Source organism: Penicillium waksmanii, assembly GCF_028829765.1.
Source record: "Penicillium waksmanii strain IBT 27052 chromosome Unknown utg000009l:1.0-4314994.0:1.0-4318279.0, whole genome shotgun sequence".
NCBI lineage: Eukaryota > Fungi > Ascomycota > Eurotiomycetes > Eurotiales > Aspergillaceae > Penicillium > Penicillium waksmanii.
In genome coordinates this window covers 202,499-217,931 of record NW_026643255.1, presented here as the reverse complement: position 1 = coordinate 217,931, position 15,433 = coordinate 202,499, and the positions used below count along the sequence as shown (strand labels likewise).

Genomic DNA, 15,433 nt, shown 5'->3' with positions numbered 1-15,433 from the left:
AAATGGGGATTTCTTACGGATTACCGACTAGCGAGTACTGTACATTGCCACCAGCGTGGATCTGAAACTGAGACGATGCGTTTGTCGATATTTCGAAAGTAGAATTGGCAATCTTTCTGCGATGTTCTATTATGCTGTTGAGTATTCTTATATCGCCATTCGCATTCTGATTGGCGGAATACCGTGCCGGACCGGTAGAAGCTCCGTTCAAAAACGCAGACGTGGAGACGTGGAGACGTGGAGATCGCCGATGCAAGAGGCATGCGATCTCCACGGGTTTCGTCATGTTCCTTGTTCTTGCCCCTTCTCTCCCTTCCCATGGGTCGATGTGCAATCGACCCCCTTGACATGCCTTTCTTATATGTTGAGTTGGTCCCGCGAATCACATTTGTTGATTTATTGATCTTCCTTGCCACCTATATCCCCTCTAATTCTTCTCCACGAAGCTCCTAGGCACCGAAGTTTATGACATAGAGAACAAAATTGTCTACATACACAATCTACATACACAATCAAATCTCTTTCCTCAGCCACGGACCACAGTGGCTGGAACGTCACCCGTGGATTTGCAGGTTTTGAGGTTCCATTAGTGATATCAGTGCGATCTACCCCCCCAATACGAGACTTTGCGCCTACTTTCTCCGGATTCTTCCACATGTTTTTACCTTCAAGATCGGGCCTGCCCCTCTCGTCTGGCCATCCCCCCTCCATCCCCTTTTAAAAAACTCCGTTCCATTTCTTATTCGGGCTAATCTAATCTAATCGTCCCATGGGATCGACCCTACGATTCAAATTTTCTTAATACCATCTTTCGACACATCTCATCCTGTCTACAACTTAGCTTCCTCTTATCTTGACATGGACCAAGCATAGGGGAGCTCCCTTCACAATAAAATCTAGTTGACCGATCGCATCCCCGCACTCCTCACTATGGAAGTAAAACCTCCCCCCGGCTGCAATGATGGAGACGGATCACAGCGCAGGCCGTCGCGCCCGAGAGATGTATCGATACTTTCGACCAGAGCGCCTAGCAACAATCTCCGAGAAAGTTGCATTATCCAGCGGCACTCCGTCCCTGCGAGGTCAAGTAGCTCGCGATGATCAATCCACCCAACAAAACAGTGACCTTTCAGTGTCAACGCAGCCAAGCACCACGCAAAGCTCGCAAGAATCATTGACTGCGTTGGGATCTTTGCCCGACCCTATGGTATTGGGAGAATCTAATACGACATTAAATTCCTTTGCGCAATTGGCTGCGTTACGTTTAAATGTAGACCGGGTATTCGTCAGGTGAGAAGAGCGAAATGTGAGCTCATATTTTGGCGATCTAGACTGACTGATTTCGTTTTGAAGTGTATCCAATCGTGATTCGCAATTCATTATTGCCCAAGCCGCTCAAAATATGAAAGGCGATGTCAAATACGATTTCCTTGGTGACGGCGTGTATACCGGTTGCTCGACACTCGATGCCAGCTCATGGAATATGTGCCAGGTGAGTATTTGCGTATCGTCCTTCGCGCCGCGGTGCGTTTTAGTCAAAAATAGCTTCTAATTACCATTAGGATACCATTGCACTAGCTCCATCTAATCGACTAACGGGGGAATACAACTTCCTGGTATCAAACGACCTCAGCCAAGATGACCGCTACAAAACTCTCCCTTTTGTGAAAGAGGAGCCAAGCTTTCGATTCTATGCCGGGACACCACTCACAACTGAAAGCAATATCAATTTGGGCTGCTTCTTTGTTCTGGATACCAAACCTCATGATGAATTCACCCATTTTGAGAAAGAGACCATGGGACACATGGCAATGCTCATTATGGACTTTCTCAAGGTCAGCCGTGAGGCGTCTGAGGGTCGCCGAGCTTCCCGCTTGTCTCGTGGTTTAAGTTGCTTCGTTGAGGGACACTCAAGCCTCGCGAGTAACGAACAAGACTCCACTGCGGAAAAAAACTATCAAAGACCTGGCAGATCACTCGAAACTAGCGCCAGTCGCATCTCGAAAGACCAACTGGATGTTCGCAGTCTCTCGTCTGGACGGTCTATATCTCGCGGCAGTAGCGCATGCTCCTTCGACTCTGCCTCTGAACTAACGGATGAGAAATCTATTCCATCCAGCTTCGATTCAAACTATGGCCATAACTGGCCCCAGGCCAAGGGGAAATATGACGGGGAGACTCATCGAGGGAATTCGTGGACATTCCGACGGGCGGCCAACTTAATTCGTGAAAGCCTCGAGCTGAAAGGAAATGACGGCGTTGTTTTTGTTGAAGCTGGCAACGATTTAATGCACAATATTGGGTCTGACAGCGAGTTTTCGAGCTCAGTGGACAACAGCAAGGCCGTTACTGTTCTGGGGCTATCTACAGAAGACGGTGGCATGGAAAGGAAAACGCCTGTATCCCGCTCGATTACAAACCTCGACGAGGACTTCTTGCGTCGGCTGCTTAATCGCTATAGCAGAGGAAATGTCTGGTCCTTTCATAGGGATGGCTTGTTATCCAGCTCCGATAGTGAGGAATCCGAAGGATCATCTGAACCCCGTGGGAGGAAGAATCCATCTTTAAAACGAATGAAGGCGCAAAAGAGGAAAACCACAGAGAATTCGATTCTCAACAAAGGCTTCCCCGGGGCAACCCAGATTCTTTTCGTGCCCTTGTGGAATCCGGCCCAGTCGCAATGGTTCGGTGGCTTCTTCTGTTGGAACACGATCGAAAGCAATGTTTTCAACCCATCAGTGGAGCTCAGCTCATTATTGGGGTTTGGTACTTCAATCATGTCAGAATGCAGTCGGGTCGATTCACTTATTGCTGACCGACAAAAGGGTGACTTCTTGGGCAGTATCTCGTAAGTTGATCTCTATGATTAAAATATTACAAAAACTAATCATCATCTACAGTCATGAGCTTCGCAGCCCTCTTCACGGAGTACTAGCAGCAGCAGAGATGATGCAAAGCACAGAACTAACGCCATACCAAAGCTCAATGATGGAAACCATCGATGCTTGTGGCCGAACTCTGCTTGACACGATGAACCAAGTTTTGGATTATAGCAAGATCGTGTCCCTTGAGAAACAGCTACGGCATTTGAAAAAGCGAGGGGGACCAGTCGCCCAATCTCCAAATGAAACATCGCTCTGCGGCTCATCTGGACGTATACACAGCGACTGACATATCTGCTCTAGCTGAAGAGGTAGTGGAAGGGGTGAGTCTTGGTCATCAGTATAGCCAACAACCTCAATCTTCTGGTTATGCGTCAATGCCTTCAGCCCCAGGTGGTGTTTCTGAACCACACGTTCTCGTGGATCTGGATATCGCGCATCATAATTGGGTATATTCCACTGCACCCGGAGCCCTTCGACGAATCATCATGAATATTTTCAGCAACGCAATGAAATACACCTCCGAGGGCCACGTTTCGGTGCGCCTTGAGGTAAAGGAAAACTCCGAAAACTGGCATCAACAGACACAAATGGCAGATATGGTGACATTGACAGTATCCGACACTGGCAAAGGCATTTCTGACGACTTCCTCCGTGGGCGATTATTTGTACCATTCGCGCAGGAAGATACGCTAGCAAGTGGATCCGGTCTTGGTCTTTCCATTGTTCGCAGTCTACTCAAATCACTGGACGGAAATATCAATGTGCAAACCCAAGTTGGCAAAGGGACTACTGTCAAAGTCACTGTGCCACTCTATCGTTCAGAGCCAGATGATTGTGTGAATAATATACGCTCCATGTCGCAAATGCGGCGGCAAGAGATGACGACTGATCTGAACTATATTCGGAGAGACTTTCCTGGACGCAAGGTTGCCATTCGGGGGCTGCAACCTGACAGCGTTTCGAAGCACCCATTCTGGTCAACTATCTCCCATTATCTAACCGATTGGTTCGGCCTGGAACTGGTCTCACCATCATCAGAGGCGACCATCGATATACTCCTGGTCGATGAAATTCCTTCGCAGTCCGAGATTAACGAGAAACTCACCAGCAAGCCGTCATTCTTGTTAGTGGATACTAAAGGGGTTGGGCACGATTCGATGAAAGTCAATTCGCTTCCGGCTAAATTCGCGAATATCATCCACCCTCCCTGTGGTCCACATAAGCTTGGGAGACTTATTCGAAAATGTTTAGAGCAGCCACTTTCGCTTCCTGCTATTTCTGATCTCTACATTGTGCCTGAAACCCCGAATCCACCAGTCAACCAACAACCCGAATCAAAACCTAACAGTACTTCGGGCGCTATCAGTGCCACACCACCCCAAAATTTTAACAACAAACACGAAGGCCGCATTCTCGTCGTCGAAGACAACAAGATTAATCTCAACTTGATGCTTACGTTCCTGAAGAAACGAAACATACCGACTCTGGACTCGGCTGAAAATGGTCAACTGGCCGTTGCCGCCGTGCAAGAAAAGGCCCAAGGCTACGATATCATATTCATGGGTAAGAAATCCGTCGAAAGTTATATATATAATTAGAGAAACCATGAGCAATGAGCTAATGAACTTCTGAATAGACCTATCGATGCCGGTCATGGATGGATTCGAAGCAACGCGGAATATCCGTGCAATCGAGAAAGAGCGCAATACCGGTGAAAAACCGGCCATCATCATCGCTCTTACTGGGTTGAGCAGTCATAAAGATGAATCTGAGGCCATCGAGTCTGGAATCAATTTATTCTTGACAAAACCGGTCGCATTCAAGCAAGTCACGAAGATTCTCAATGAGTGGCAAGAGAGAGGCTCAGTGGAGCCGATGCAGGCAGCTCAACATGAGGTTTCTGCATAGTAACTCTTTCGTGAATATACCATGATACCATAGCCTTTGTAAATATATAGATTCAGATACCCTTCAAGTTAATTTCATGTCCATTGCACGATCGTCTACAAAATTGGTGTCCCGTTGTAGTGTACTTCAAGTTCTAGTAGATGTTGCACCACCTACTGCACTGTCACTTACCGCCAATTTGAGATACTAGTTATCTTTATTTATTTTTAATTCAAATCAATATATCATCATCGTCAATCAATTAACACCCCAAACATAAAATCACCCAAGTTCCACACTGTTAATTGTGTACTCCACTACATAACCGCGCTTGTCCTCACCGCCTTCCCGCACAAAATAGCTCCGCCTCGATTTTTCTTCTCTTCTTTCTTTTCTCCCTTCTCCTCTCAGTTCCGACAGCTCCCTTCTTCTCCAGAACTCAGGGATGCTCGTTTGGGCTTTAAATTTCTCTGTCTGATGTCATGAGATTCGCAGTGTTCTCTGCTTAATCCCCCGAACTCACCTGGTACAGCTCAAACCTCAATCGTGACATTGGACACCATGGAGTCTCTCGCCGACACGACGTGGGATGTCATCATTGCAGGTACTGGGCTGTCCCAGTCTCTGCTAGCATTGTGAGTATTCTATCCTCTTCCAAAAGAGTCTATATCAAGTTTTCTGTCGCTGACTTCTCTTCCAGGGCACTCTCAAGATCCGGCAAGAAAGTTCTTCACTTGGACCAAAATCCACACTATGGAGGACCCGACGCGGCCTTCAGTCTAGAGGAAGCTCAGGAATGGGTGACAAGTGTCAACCAACGTGGGTAGCTGCCGAATGTGCCCTACGTCTCGGCCTATCGCTGATTTCTGTCCTCTGATAGATCCTGGCCGGTCTCCGTTTGAAGATGCTAAGATATTCACATACCAACATCCCCCGGAGTCTCCGCGCTCGCCTCCCTCGCAGAATGACTCCGAGGGGAGTGAGCGTATGCCAGACACCCCGGATATCCGTCCCAACCTGGCCGCCAGTCGAGCCTATACACTTTCCCTATCCCCTTACTTCCTCTACACCCGCTCGGCACTAATCTCTATCCTAATCTCTTCCAAGGTCTACCGCCAGCTCGAATTCGTCGCGTTGGGGAGCTGGTGGATTCACACTGGCACACTGGTCGACGAGTCAGAGGAGCTCGGCGCCACTAATATCTTTCACCGCGTGCCGGGAAACCGGGAAGATGTCTTCGCTGATACCCACATCAGTATGAAGTCTAAGAGGACGTTGATGCGGTTCTTGCGACACATCAGCAAATCCGAAGACGAAAATGGGGGCGACACAGCTGAGGAGTTGTCAGCACCATTTGGCGAATACCTGTCTACCAAGTTCAGTGTTCCAGGTGATCTGCTCCACGCTCTTCACTCGCTCTCGCTGTCTCAGCACTCTGCGCAAGATACACCCGCGGAATACGCTGTTCCTAGAGTTCAGCGACATCTGTCGTCCATCGGATCCATGGGACCTGGGTTTGGCGGCGTTGTTTCGAAATACGGCGGTGCGTCTGAGATCCTTCAGGTTGCCTGTCGTGCCTGCGCTGTAGGCGGAGGTGCTGTCGCTCTTGCTATTGGGATTCAGTCCTTGAAGGATATTGAAGCGACATCAGAAAAAGAAGAATATCCGGTTCAGTTGGAGCTCACCAGTGGAGAGTCAGTCCGAAGCAAGTTCGTGATTGGCTCCCTTTGGGATATCCCCGGCCAAGAGCAATCTCCGCCCACTTCTCAAGTGGCCCGTTCAATTACTGTCGTCTCCTCGAGCTTCATTTCACTGTTCCCCATTACCACCGAGGGTGCTCCTCTTCCCGCCAGCACCGTTCTTATGTTCCCTGGTGACACTCTTAGCCATCCACAGTCGCCCCCGGTGTACCTCCAGATCCACTCGAGTGACACCGGTGACTGTCCCCGACAGCAGAGTAAGTTCACCTTGTTCTTTCGCGATATCTCAACCCACACCCCATATTCAGCTCGTATGATGAATACCTTTTACTTATCTACATTGTCTGTAACTACATTGATGACACCATACTATCATCTACTGATCACGAGCACAACAATCATCCTGTTATTTTATTTGATTTGTCTTGGGTTCATATGGCTAACTGAATCCATTAGGTATTATTTACGGCAGTGTCGCCCTTCCTGGATCAGAAGGTCACACTCTCCTTGAGTGTGCTGTCGACCGGCTTCTCCACGCCGAAGGTCCTCAAGCCATGGTACTCTGGTCCATGAGATACACCCAGTCGGGCCGACTCCGTAATGACGGGTCTTCGGCTACCATTCACAAGCACTCGCCCCATGTCTTTAGCTTCCCGCCGTCCAGTCTTGACCTGACATGGGAGGATGAGGTCGTTGACATGGTCAAGCAAGCTTGGACTAAGATCGTAGGAGATGAGGTGGACCATGATGACTTTATGATTTTTGATGATCGCGAAGGCACCTCTGACGATTAATTTCAGTAAAGCTCCGTTACTATCGTAGCGGTTTGTATAGACATGATACCTGAATATGATAAATTCTCAATTTGATGATCTTCAATCAAACTTTCCCCTTGACCTCCTCTACGCATCCTATCTGGTATACCAGCGACCAGTTGACACCACCACTAAGTGAATAATGCCAGTAAAAATTTAATTTGTTCCCCCTCTCTTTTTCTCAATCCAGTCTAGTGTGAGTAGGACTAGTACTTAGTTACTAGTAGTATACCTTGCATGTGCATCTGCACGTGGAAGCGGAGGTGATTGTTCATATAAGACCAAGCTCGGTCCGGTCGGATGCAAGGCAAATGTACATTACTTGCCTCGGTGATGCTCGATGCTAGGATTGGATCTAATGTGAACACAAAATGAATGACTTAACATAACCAGATATGTGCGATATTATACACCGGGTGCATCCCGGGTACATCCCATCTTGAGGAAGTACTAGTAGTAAGCTCCTTCCATCTAATCTAGTCATCAAAGCAACAACAGCCTCACAACCTCTTCACACAACCCCAATACTCCCGTCATCGACATGGGCTTTAGCACCGTAGAAGACTTTGACCAAGCAAGCTTCCTAATCGTTTCTAAATAACCAAAACCGTCAGCTAACCCAGCCAGGCCTACAAAAGCGTGCAAGATGCATTTGCAATCGGGACAACGAAGGACAAGGGCTGGAGACGACAACAGCTCAAGCGTGCATGGTAGATGATCGAAGACAACAAAGACCAGATTTGCAATGCTCTCTTCGTCGATATCCACCGACATCGACAAGAAAGCTTTCTCTCTGACATCGCCATGGTCCAAACTGATATCCTGCGAACCCTCGACCAACTCGACGAATGGACCAAAGACGAAAAACCAACAAGGCGAGATTTGGTCAATTTTATGGGTCGTACCGTCATTCGCAAAGAGCCAAAAGGTGTGGCGCTCATCATCGGTGCCTGGAACTTCCCCATCTTGCTACTTCTTCAACCGATGGTGGCTGCCCTGGCTGCGGGTTGTTCTGTGATGCTCAAACCATCAGATATGGCATCTGCCACGCAGGATCTACTGATGGAGATTATCCCAAAGTTCCTGGATAAGTCCGCCATTCGGTGCATTAGTGCTGGTCCGCAGGAAATGCAGTACATACTGGAGCAGCGATATGACCACATCTTCTACACGGGCTCTCCTAACGTGGGTAAGATCGTGCATGCTGCAGCTGCGAAACACCTTACACCAACTACACTAGAGTTGGGTGGTCTTGCACCAGCAATCGTTACAGCATCTGCCAATATCGAATTATCGGCAAAGCATATCGCCGCTACCAAATTTCAAAATGCTGGACAGGTATGAAAATGAAAATGTTCCCAGGCCTCGTGAAAATCTACCTAGCCTGATTATTTACAGATCTGCCTGAATGTAAACCACGTTCTCGTCGACCCCTCCGTCAAAGAAGCCTTGATAACTAGCTTGATCAAGCATTTAAGTACCTTCATGGGTAGCAAAGCTCAACCAGAATACTACACCCACATAATCAACACACAAAATTATGACCGCCTCGACAATCTCCTTGAAAGTACAAGTGGCCAAATAGTCTACGGAGGAACCCGCAATCGCAAAACCCGCTTCTTCGCCCCGACAATAGTCACAAACCTCCAACCCACTGACCCCCTCTTAACAACTGAACTATTCGGTCCAATCCTCCCAATCCTAGACCTGGATCTGGACAACGCCCTCGCATTTACAAGAGCAACGGGTACTCCACTCGCAATCTACGGCTTCACAGAAGACGTATCGAAAAAGATCGCATCCTTTCCGAAACCCAGTCCGGCGGCGTGACATTCAACGACTGCACCCTGCACGTCATTGCTAAGGATGCGCCCTTCGGTGGAACAGGAGGTAGCGGACATGGATACTATCACGGTCCGCACGGTATTCGGGAATTCTCGTATCTGAGAACGTGTACGAATGCCTTCCCTGCTTGGATGGAGGGTGTGATGTGGGCAAGATATCCGCCTTATTCGAATAAGAAGTTAGAGAAACTTGTCCCGGCCGTCAAGCCTGGATTCGATCGGGAGGGAAATGATGTTTCTCGTGGTTATTGGAGAAAATGGGGGTTTTTGCTAGGTGTAGGGCTTTCAATTGGGATTGGACTGAGTGATTAGGGCCGGGCATTTGTTTTGGGGCTTCTGGAAAAGTGCTGCAGGCCCTATGATCATTGGTTTCAAGTTATTTGTTAAACAGTCACATTGTACACTCTACTACTTAATTCTGGAAGAGCACTGTATTTCAGTAGCAGAAAATACTTAGGAATTTATAGTAGATGGCGACTCCCTTTTTGGTCACTACTGAAAACATGTGCCTGGTCTTCTCGATATTTCCATTGGAATATCCCGTCAAACGGATGATTGCAGGTGGGAGCTTTGGAGTCCTCGTATGGGAGACGTCACTAACAATATGCGAAATGCTGACGGAGATACAAATCATGATAGCGATGAACACCCTCTTCATATCCGACCGCGATGATGTCAATGATGATAGAGATTTCGAAATGCATCACACCGATGCTAGATCTGAGACTGACGATGATTCTGAGGTAGAATTTACCGCATTGCACGCCGCAATCAAGGCCAGACGACTCGAAAATATTCAAATTCTCTTAGAACACGGAGCCGTTATGTACATCAGGACAGCTCACGGGTAATACCGCTATGGAGATGGCTGTTACTTTGCGGGGCAGCGACATCAATGGCGACAACTCGGGCTCCAAATATGTTATAATGTCCCAAATCCCGGCCCAACCTGACAGTACATCATTAGAGGGATGTAACTAATTTCACGAAATTTAAAGCTACATTCTTGGATAGAGAATTTAGGCGCAATGGTTATCGGTGGTTTCTTGGTTCTTTTTCTCACCCGAGTATCTAGAAATTTGTACCGTGGAGTATTACTAGTACTATCAACTGAAAACTATATATACTATCCACTAGCACAGCTTGGAACCTTGGAAGGGCCAGGGTTTCGACAGTGACTACTACTAGTATGGAGTACCCGCACTGCTTATACAAACCACCACACTCCCCACCAAACCTTCCCAACCCAACCCACTGGCAACTTGACCGGATCTAAGTCTGAAACAATCGCCAGCGCCAACCGGATGGAGATAGCAGACTCCGAGTCTGCCGCGGGGTGGGACAAACGATAAAAGCTTCATTTCCGTGGCAGGGTCAGCACCAATGACAATCGCCGGGCCTATCCATGCCCGGTCTGTGGTGGGACTGACGAACCCTGATGGTTCCTTGACATTTCAAAATGGGGCGGAGGGTGTTTCATCAACTGCACAGTGGACTCGTACATCTGGGGGAGTTGTGATTGAGGGTTCATTTCCAGCTTCATCTATCCTGGGTCCGTATCATCTACTCGTATGTACACATGTCCTCTGTACTTCGTACGCAGTATATTGTTTATTATGATTCAGTCTCGTACACGAACCACGAGTACGTAGACAAGCAGGCACCTACATATTGCATAGTACTAAGTGGGGTGGGCACTGCAGTGGGTTAGAGGCTGAATGGGGCACATCGATAGAAGTGGCCAATGGACGAGCGGATATGCGCGATTGGGGAGTCGAATGGCGACGAATGGCATCATCTATTGGACCATTTCTATTTGCCAGCTGCCATTTGCCGCCCAGCCCATAGCCCCTTAGCCCAGTTAGCAGTGCCGACAAGAACGGAAGACGCCACGGTAAATTCAGCCGAGCATCGCATCTGGCGACTACACACAACCTATACTACCAGATATCCGGATGAAAACGAGATCTGCTGAATCCGAACAGACTCGACCAGATCCACATAGAACCAGACTCGCGTCCGACTCAGCCCTGGAATGTTCCATGGACAATACTCGTACCGAAGGGGACTGATGATCAGGGGTCGGGCTCCACTTGGTCTGGACTTTTTCAGGGTCTGACCGAATCTTCTACCGTTTCGAGCGGGTAGTCGCCGCTAAGCCCCTTAATTCCCTTTGTCTCTTTTTCTTTTTTTCTCCCGATGCCTTTTATTGTGACAGCATCGCCAAGGCCCCGGCGCGTCGAGCTTAAACCCTCGCGCACCGTGCAGCGTGTGGTCCGAGAGATTGCGCAAGTGGTTAACATGGGTGTACAGTACTAGTACGGAGTACGAGTAGTATGAATTCATAAATGATGCACAGTCTGAGTACGAGTACTCGTACTCAGAACTCCCAGACATTATAATAAGTCTATGACTACAGACAGCCACTGCCAAGTTCGTTTATTCCTTGGCCGCTTGGCCACTGGCACTCCGAGTCCAAATCCAAGTCGATTTTGACACCCCCATCGTGCGCTCGTTAAGGTTAAACGTCGCTTAGATGACTCTAGCATCGAAAGGGGACTAGTTCTGGGCCATCACGAAGCTCCAGCCCTTTGAATCGTTTGATATGATCTGTGTGATGAAGGATCTAGACTGTGAAACAGTGCCGCCACCGGGTTTAATATATATAGAACATCACGTCGTGGATGACGCAGCTGTCTCAATCCAAGAGAACCTCAAGGCTTGGGCGGGCCTCATCTCATGGCCTGAGCCCAGGAGGGAAATGAAATGGTTCTGGTGTCGATCGCGGCCCACTGTGAGTCGAGCACGGCTGAGGGCTCGCCACTGAGATATCCGATCCGAAGAGCCTTGACCCTGACCCTGACCCTGACCTGAGAAAGTAAAAGTGGATGATGGGTAAAGGGGAGATGGGAGATGGGCAAATGGACAAATGATAATGGGGCAAATGCTGCGGATAAGCTTTCAGGGTCTCTCACAACGAGAGACTCTCAGCTGTCCGTACCGGTGTGTTCCACTGAGTTGAGTCGAGTCCAACTGGAGGGTGTAGGAGGACACGCGTCAGTGGGGGGGGGGCGCTGGCCAGGGTGGCCCTTCTGGTGGATGCTCAGTGGCCGGGGCGGTTGGACGCCAGGGTGATCGACTTCAGATCATTTCCTGTAATTCTGAATCTTGTCCGGTACGGTTAGTACGGTATATAATACAGAGAGTCCAGTTTCGATCTATCCAGATGTAAGGGTCTAAGTATATACATAGTATAGTAGCTAACTGTGCTACGTAGCCTACAAGTACTAGTACTATTAAGGCACAGTTCGTTCTCTCTTCTGATCTACTCCGTATACCTAGATAATTCTATTAGTACTAGTAGAATTTCATCTTCCACTACAATGAGCCTACATGACGTATATACACTACCATGGGTGCCATTGGATGTCCGCGCATCATGATGATGGATTTACCTGGACTCCGGAACTGATCACCAGACTGGTGAACTCCGTACAGTAGACGATCCCTAGGATCGTCCCGATCTCCGGACGCTTTTCCGGCGGCCACCGTACTCATAGTAGATCTGCCCGGTGGAATCCAAGAGGAAATATGGAGTATCCGTATTCGTACGTGGTAGAAGCAGGGACTCTATAAGCACTACCACTGCACTTTTGAGTGGTCAGTACTCCCTGATCTGATAGATTCACGATCATCGGAGAAAAGCACGGAGTAAACGAAGGGGAGGCCGATCCCTGCAGCATTCCAGGACGGAGAATAACATCAACTGTGTATACTTATGATATCATACTATAGTATAGTAGTGGTAGCAGAGTATGGTTACAATAGTACAGTAGTCTATTCAAGTACTCCGTACTTATACAGAGTATATCATAGTATAACTATAAGAATACAATGAGTATCCGGACTATCCTAAAGCATACTGATACTGAGTATCTGAGTATAGTACACTCCCCACTCTGCTGACTGTACCGTACCTTGTAATGGTAATCGCGTAACCGGCCCTCCACTTTCCCCCAAACTCCCCCCCGTCTCTCTCTACTCAACCCGTTCCTGTCTCTCTCTCACTCTCTCCCTTTTTTTCCCTTCCTCAACTCCTCCTCCTCCCCCCCTCCCCAACTCTACAACATCGCCTTCCGCTCTGGACTCGCCCGTCCAGCCGCGTTGATTTTTCGACTCGGCTCTTCTCTATATCTGGTGTCGCAGGTCCCGACGCTACCAGCCTCTCGTTGATCTCCGTTTCCGGCATTTGATCTGCCAGCCATTCTTTTTTTTAAGAAAAAAAAACCCCCACGCACTACTTCGGTACATTCTTTTCGATTCGGGATCGCTCTGCTCGGTAGCTTTCTTTTCCGCTACGTGAAATTATCTTCCTATTCCATCAACCACATTGGACACCATCGAAACGACTTTTTTTTTCCCTCCCCGATATCCAACGCGAATTCCGAAGGGGGCGTGCTGAATTGCCACCTGCCCTTCTCCCCTCAAACATCCCGAGTACATGTTTGAAAAGTCCTCGCCAAAGACCGTCAAGATGCCCCTCTTCCGGCTGAAGACGGTGTTCCCGCTGATCGCTTTGGTGTCGATTGGTGTGTTTTTCTGGTGTATGGAGCGTTATGATCGAACCGCCTTCATTCGGTTCAAGAACCCCATTGATCGCGTCAATATGGGCACAAGCAACTCTCCCAACTTAGACCCTGCCAGCCAAGCGACACTCGAGACCGCGAGCAATACCTGCGAGGTCGACCCCAAGCTGGCCGCTCCCCTCCCCTTCTCCGAATGGCTCCCTCGCAAGAACTACACTCGCGCTTACCTCCGTCCTCGTCTTGTGAACCCCGATACTGAATTCCACACTCTTGAGGAGATCGTGAAGCCCGTTCTTCCCCCGATGGTCACTATGGAGCGCGGCATGGTCGTCTCCCCCGACAACAAGGAGGAGAACTTTATCTGTCCTGAAATCATCGATATTGATGTTGCCGCCGATGACAGCGTCGAGGAAACCTCCAAGCTTCTCTTCGGTCTGGCTACTACCGTGGACCGCCTCGATCGTCTGCTCCCTTCCCTGCTCTACACCTATGGTAACACCAAGGCTGGTCTGATTGTTCTGGTTCCCGAATCCGATGACGACCTGGAGAAGCAGGAAACCTACTTCCGCAACCGCGGTCTGGATCTGACTCTAATTGCCTCCCCGCTGGATTTCACCGCTCGCTACTTCGGTATGGTCGAAGCGTTCATCGAACACATCCGCAAGCACCGTCCCCACACCACCTGGGTTGGATTCAGCGATGATGACACTTTCTTCCTTTCTTTGCCTACCATCGCTAAGGAACTGAAGCTGTTCGACGAGACGAAGAAGCACTACATCGGTTCTCTGTCTGAGGCCAGCTGGCAAGTCGACACCTTTGGCCACATCGCTTTCGGTGGTGCAGGTGTGTTCGTCTCCAAGCCTCTGCTCGATGTCCTCTGGAAGTACTACGACGAGTGCCAGTCCTGGGGTGAGCAGCCCGGTGACCAGAAGCTCGGACAGTGTATCCAGCGATTCGGCAACACTCCCCTCACTCTTTGGCCCTCGCTCTACCAGATGGATATGACCGACCCCGTTGACGGTGTCTACGAGTCTGGTCGCAAAATCGAATCGATGCACCACTGGAACAGCTGGTACTCCAAGGATGTTGTGAAGATGACTACTGTGGCCGCCGCGGCGGGCCGCAAGTCCGTTCTGCGCCGCTGGGTCTTCGACCAGGAGGAGGTTGTCAACGCCGCCACTGGCGAGAAGGTTCGCCACTTCTGGGTCTTGACCAACGGTTACTCCATGGTCAAGTACACATATGACCAGAACGTGCCTGACGATGCCATCAACTTCGATGCGACCGAGAAGACCTGGCCTGAGGACCCCCCGTGGTTTCGAGGAGCGCCTGGGTCCTCTGCGTCCGGCCGAGGACGAGGGCATTGCCAAGGATCGCTGGTTGCTCTCCAACGCCTACGTGGTTGGCGACAACGTCCACCAGTTCTATGTGCGCGAGGAAGATGAGGGACACAGCGTGATCGAGATTGTCTGGCTCGGCCCCAAGGGCGGTGGTGGCGGTGGTCTCAGCGACCACCACATCCAGGGCACCTACCAGCAATGATCTATCTCGTTCTGCGATTTTCTTCTTGTCCCTTTTTGTTCCGAGCCTTTTGCTTACCGTTAAAAGGCCCCGCCAGTGATTGAAGGCTGGTCCTTGGGGGATCCTTTTCTTTATCACGGTTGTTCAACATCTTCACTTCGCTGCACATGATTCAGTTCCTCCTTACTATTATTT

General features: G+C 49.3%; 5 protein-coding genes across 5 annotated transcripts; all 5 read left to right on the top strand.

Moving 5' to 3' along the window:
- Positions 1–961: 961 nt before the first annotated feature.
- On the top strand, positions 962–4,793 carry N7481_010436 (GAF domain-containing hybrid sensor histidine kinase/response regulator; the record flags this gene model as incomplete). Its single annotated transcript, XM_057269655.1, has 6 exons — positions 962–1,290; positions 1,354–1,492; positions 1,563–2,848; positions 2,901–3,154; positions 3,186–4,448; positions 4,522–4,793. 6 exons carry the CDS (start codon positions 962–964, stop codon positions 4,791–4,793), a joined length of 3,543 nt encoding a protein of 1,180 aa, XP_057116829.1.
- Positions 4,794–5,333: 540 nt separating this feature from the next.
- N7481_010435 (putative Rab geranylgeranyl transferase escort protein) lies at positions 5,334–7,266 on the top strand (the record flags this gene model as incomplete). Its single annotated transcript, XM_057269654.1, has 4 exons — positions 5,334–5,407; positions 5,473–5,591; positions 5,653–6,729; positions 6,929–7,266. The coding sequence occupies 4 exons, from the start codon at positions 5,334–5,336 to the stop codon at positions 7,264–7,266; spliced, it is 1,608 nt and encodes a 535-aa protein (XP_057116828.1).
- An 825-nt stretch (positions 7,267–8,091) lies between these two features.
- Positions 8,092–9,443, top strand: N7481_010434 (uncharacterized protein; the record flags this gene model as incomplete). Its single annotated transcript, XM_057269653.1, has 3 exons — positions 8,092–8,625; positions 8,686–9,069; positions 9,105–9,443. The coding sequence occupies 3 exons, from the start codon at positions 8,092–8,094 to the stop codon at positions 9,441–9,443; spliced, it is 1,257 nt and encodes a 418-aa protein (XP_057116827.1).
- A 191-nt stretch (positions 9,444–9,634) lies between these two features.
- Positions 9,635–9,982, top strand: N7481_010433 (uncharacterized protein; the record flags this gene model as incomplete). The annotated part of the gene is made up of 1 exon (XM_057269652.1): positions 9,635–9,982. One exon carries the CDS (start codon positions 9,635–9,637, stop codon positions 9,980–9,982), a length of 348 nt encoding a protein of 115 aa, XP_057116826.1.
- A 3,650-nt stretch (positions 9,983–13,632) lies between these two features.
- gfsA (glycosyltransferase family 31 protein) lies at positions 13,633–15,259 on the top strand (the record flags this gene model as incomplete). Its single annotated transcript, XM_057269651.1, has 2 exons — positions 13,633–14,951; positions 15,007–15,259. 2 exons carry the CDS (start codon positions 13,633–13,635, stop codon positions 15,257–15,259), a joined length of 1,572 nt encoding a protein of 523 aa, XP_057116825.1.
- Positions 15,260–15,433: the final 174 nt, after the last annotated feature.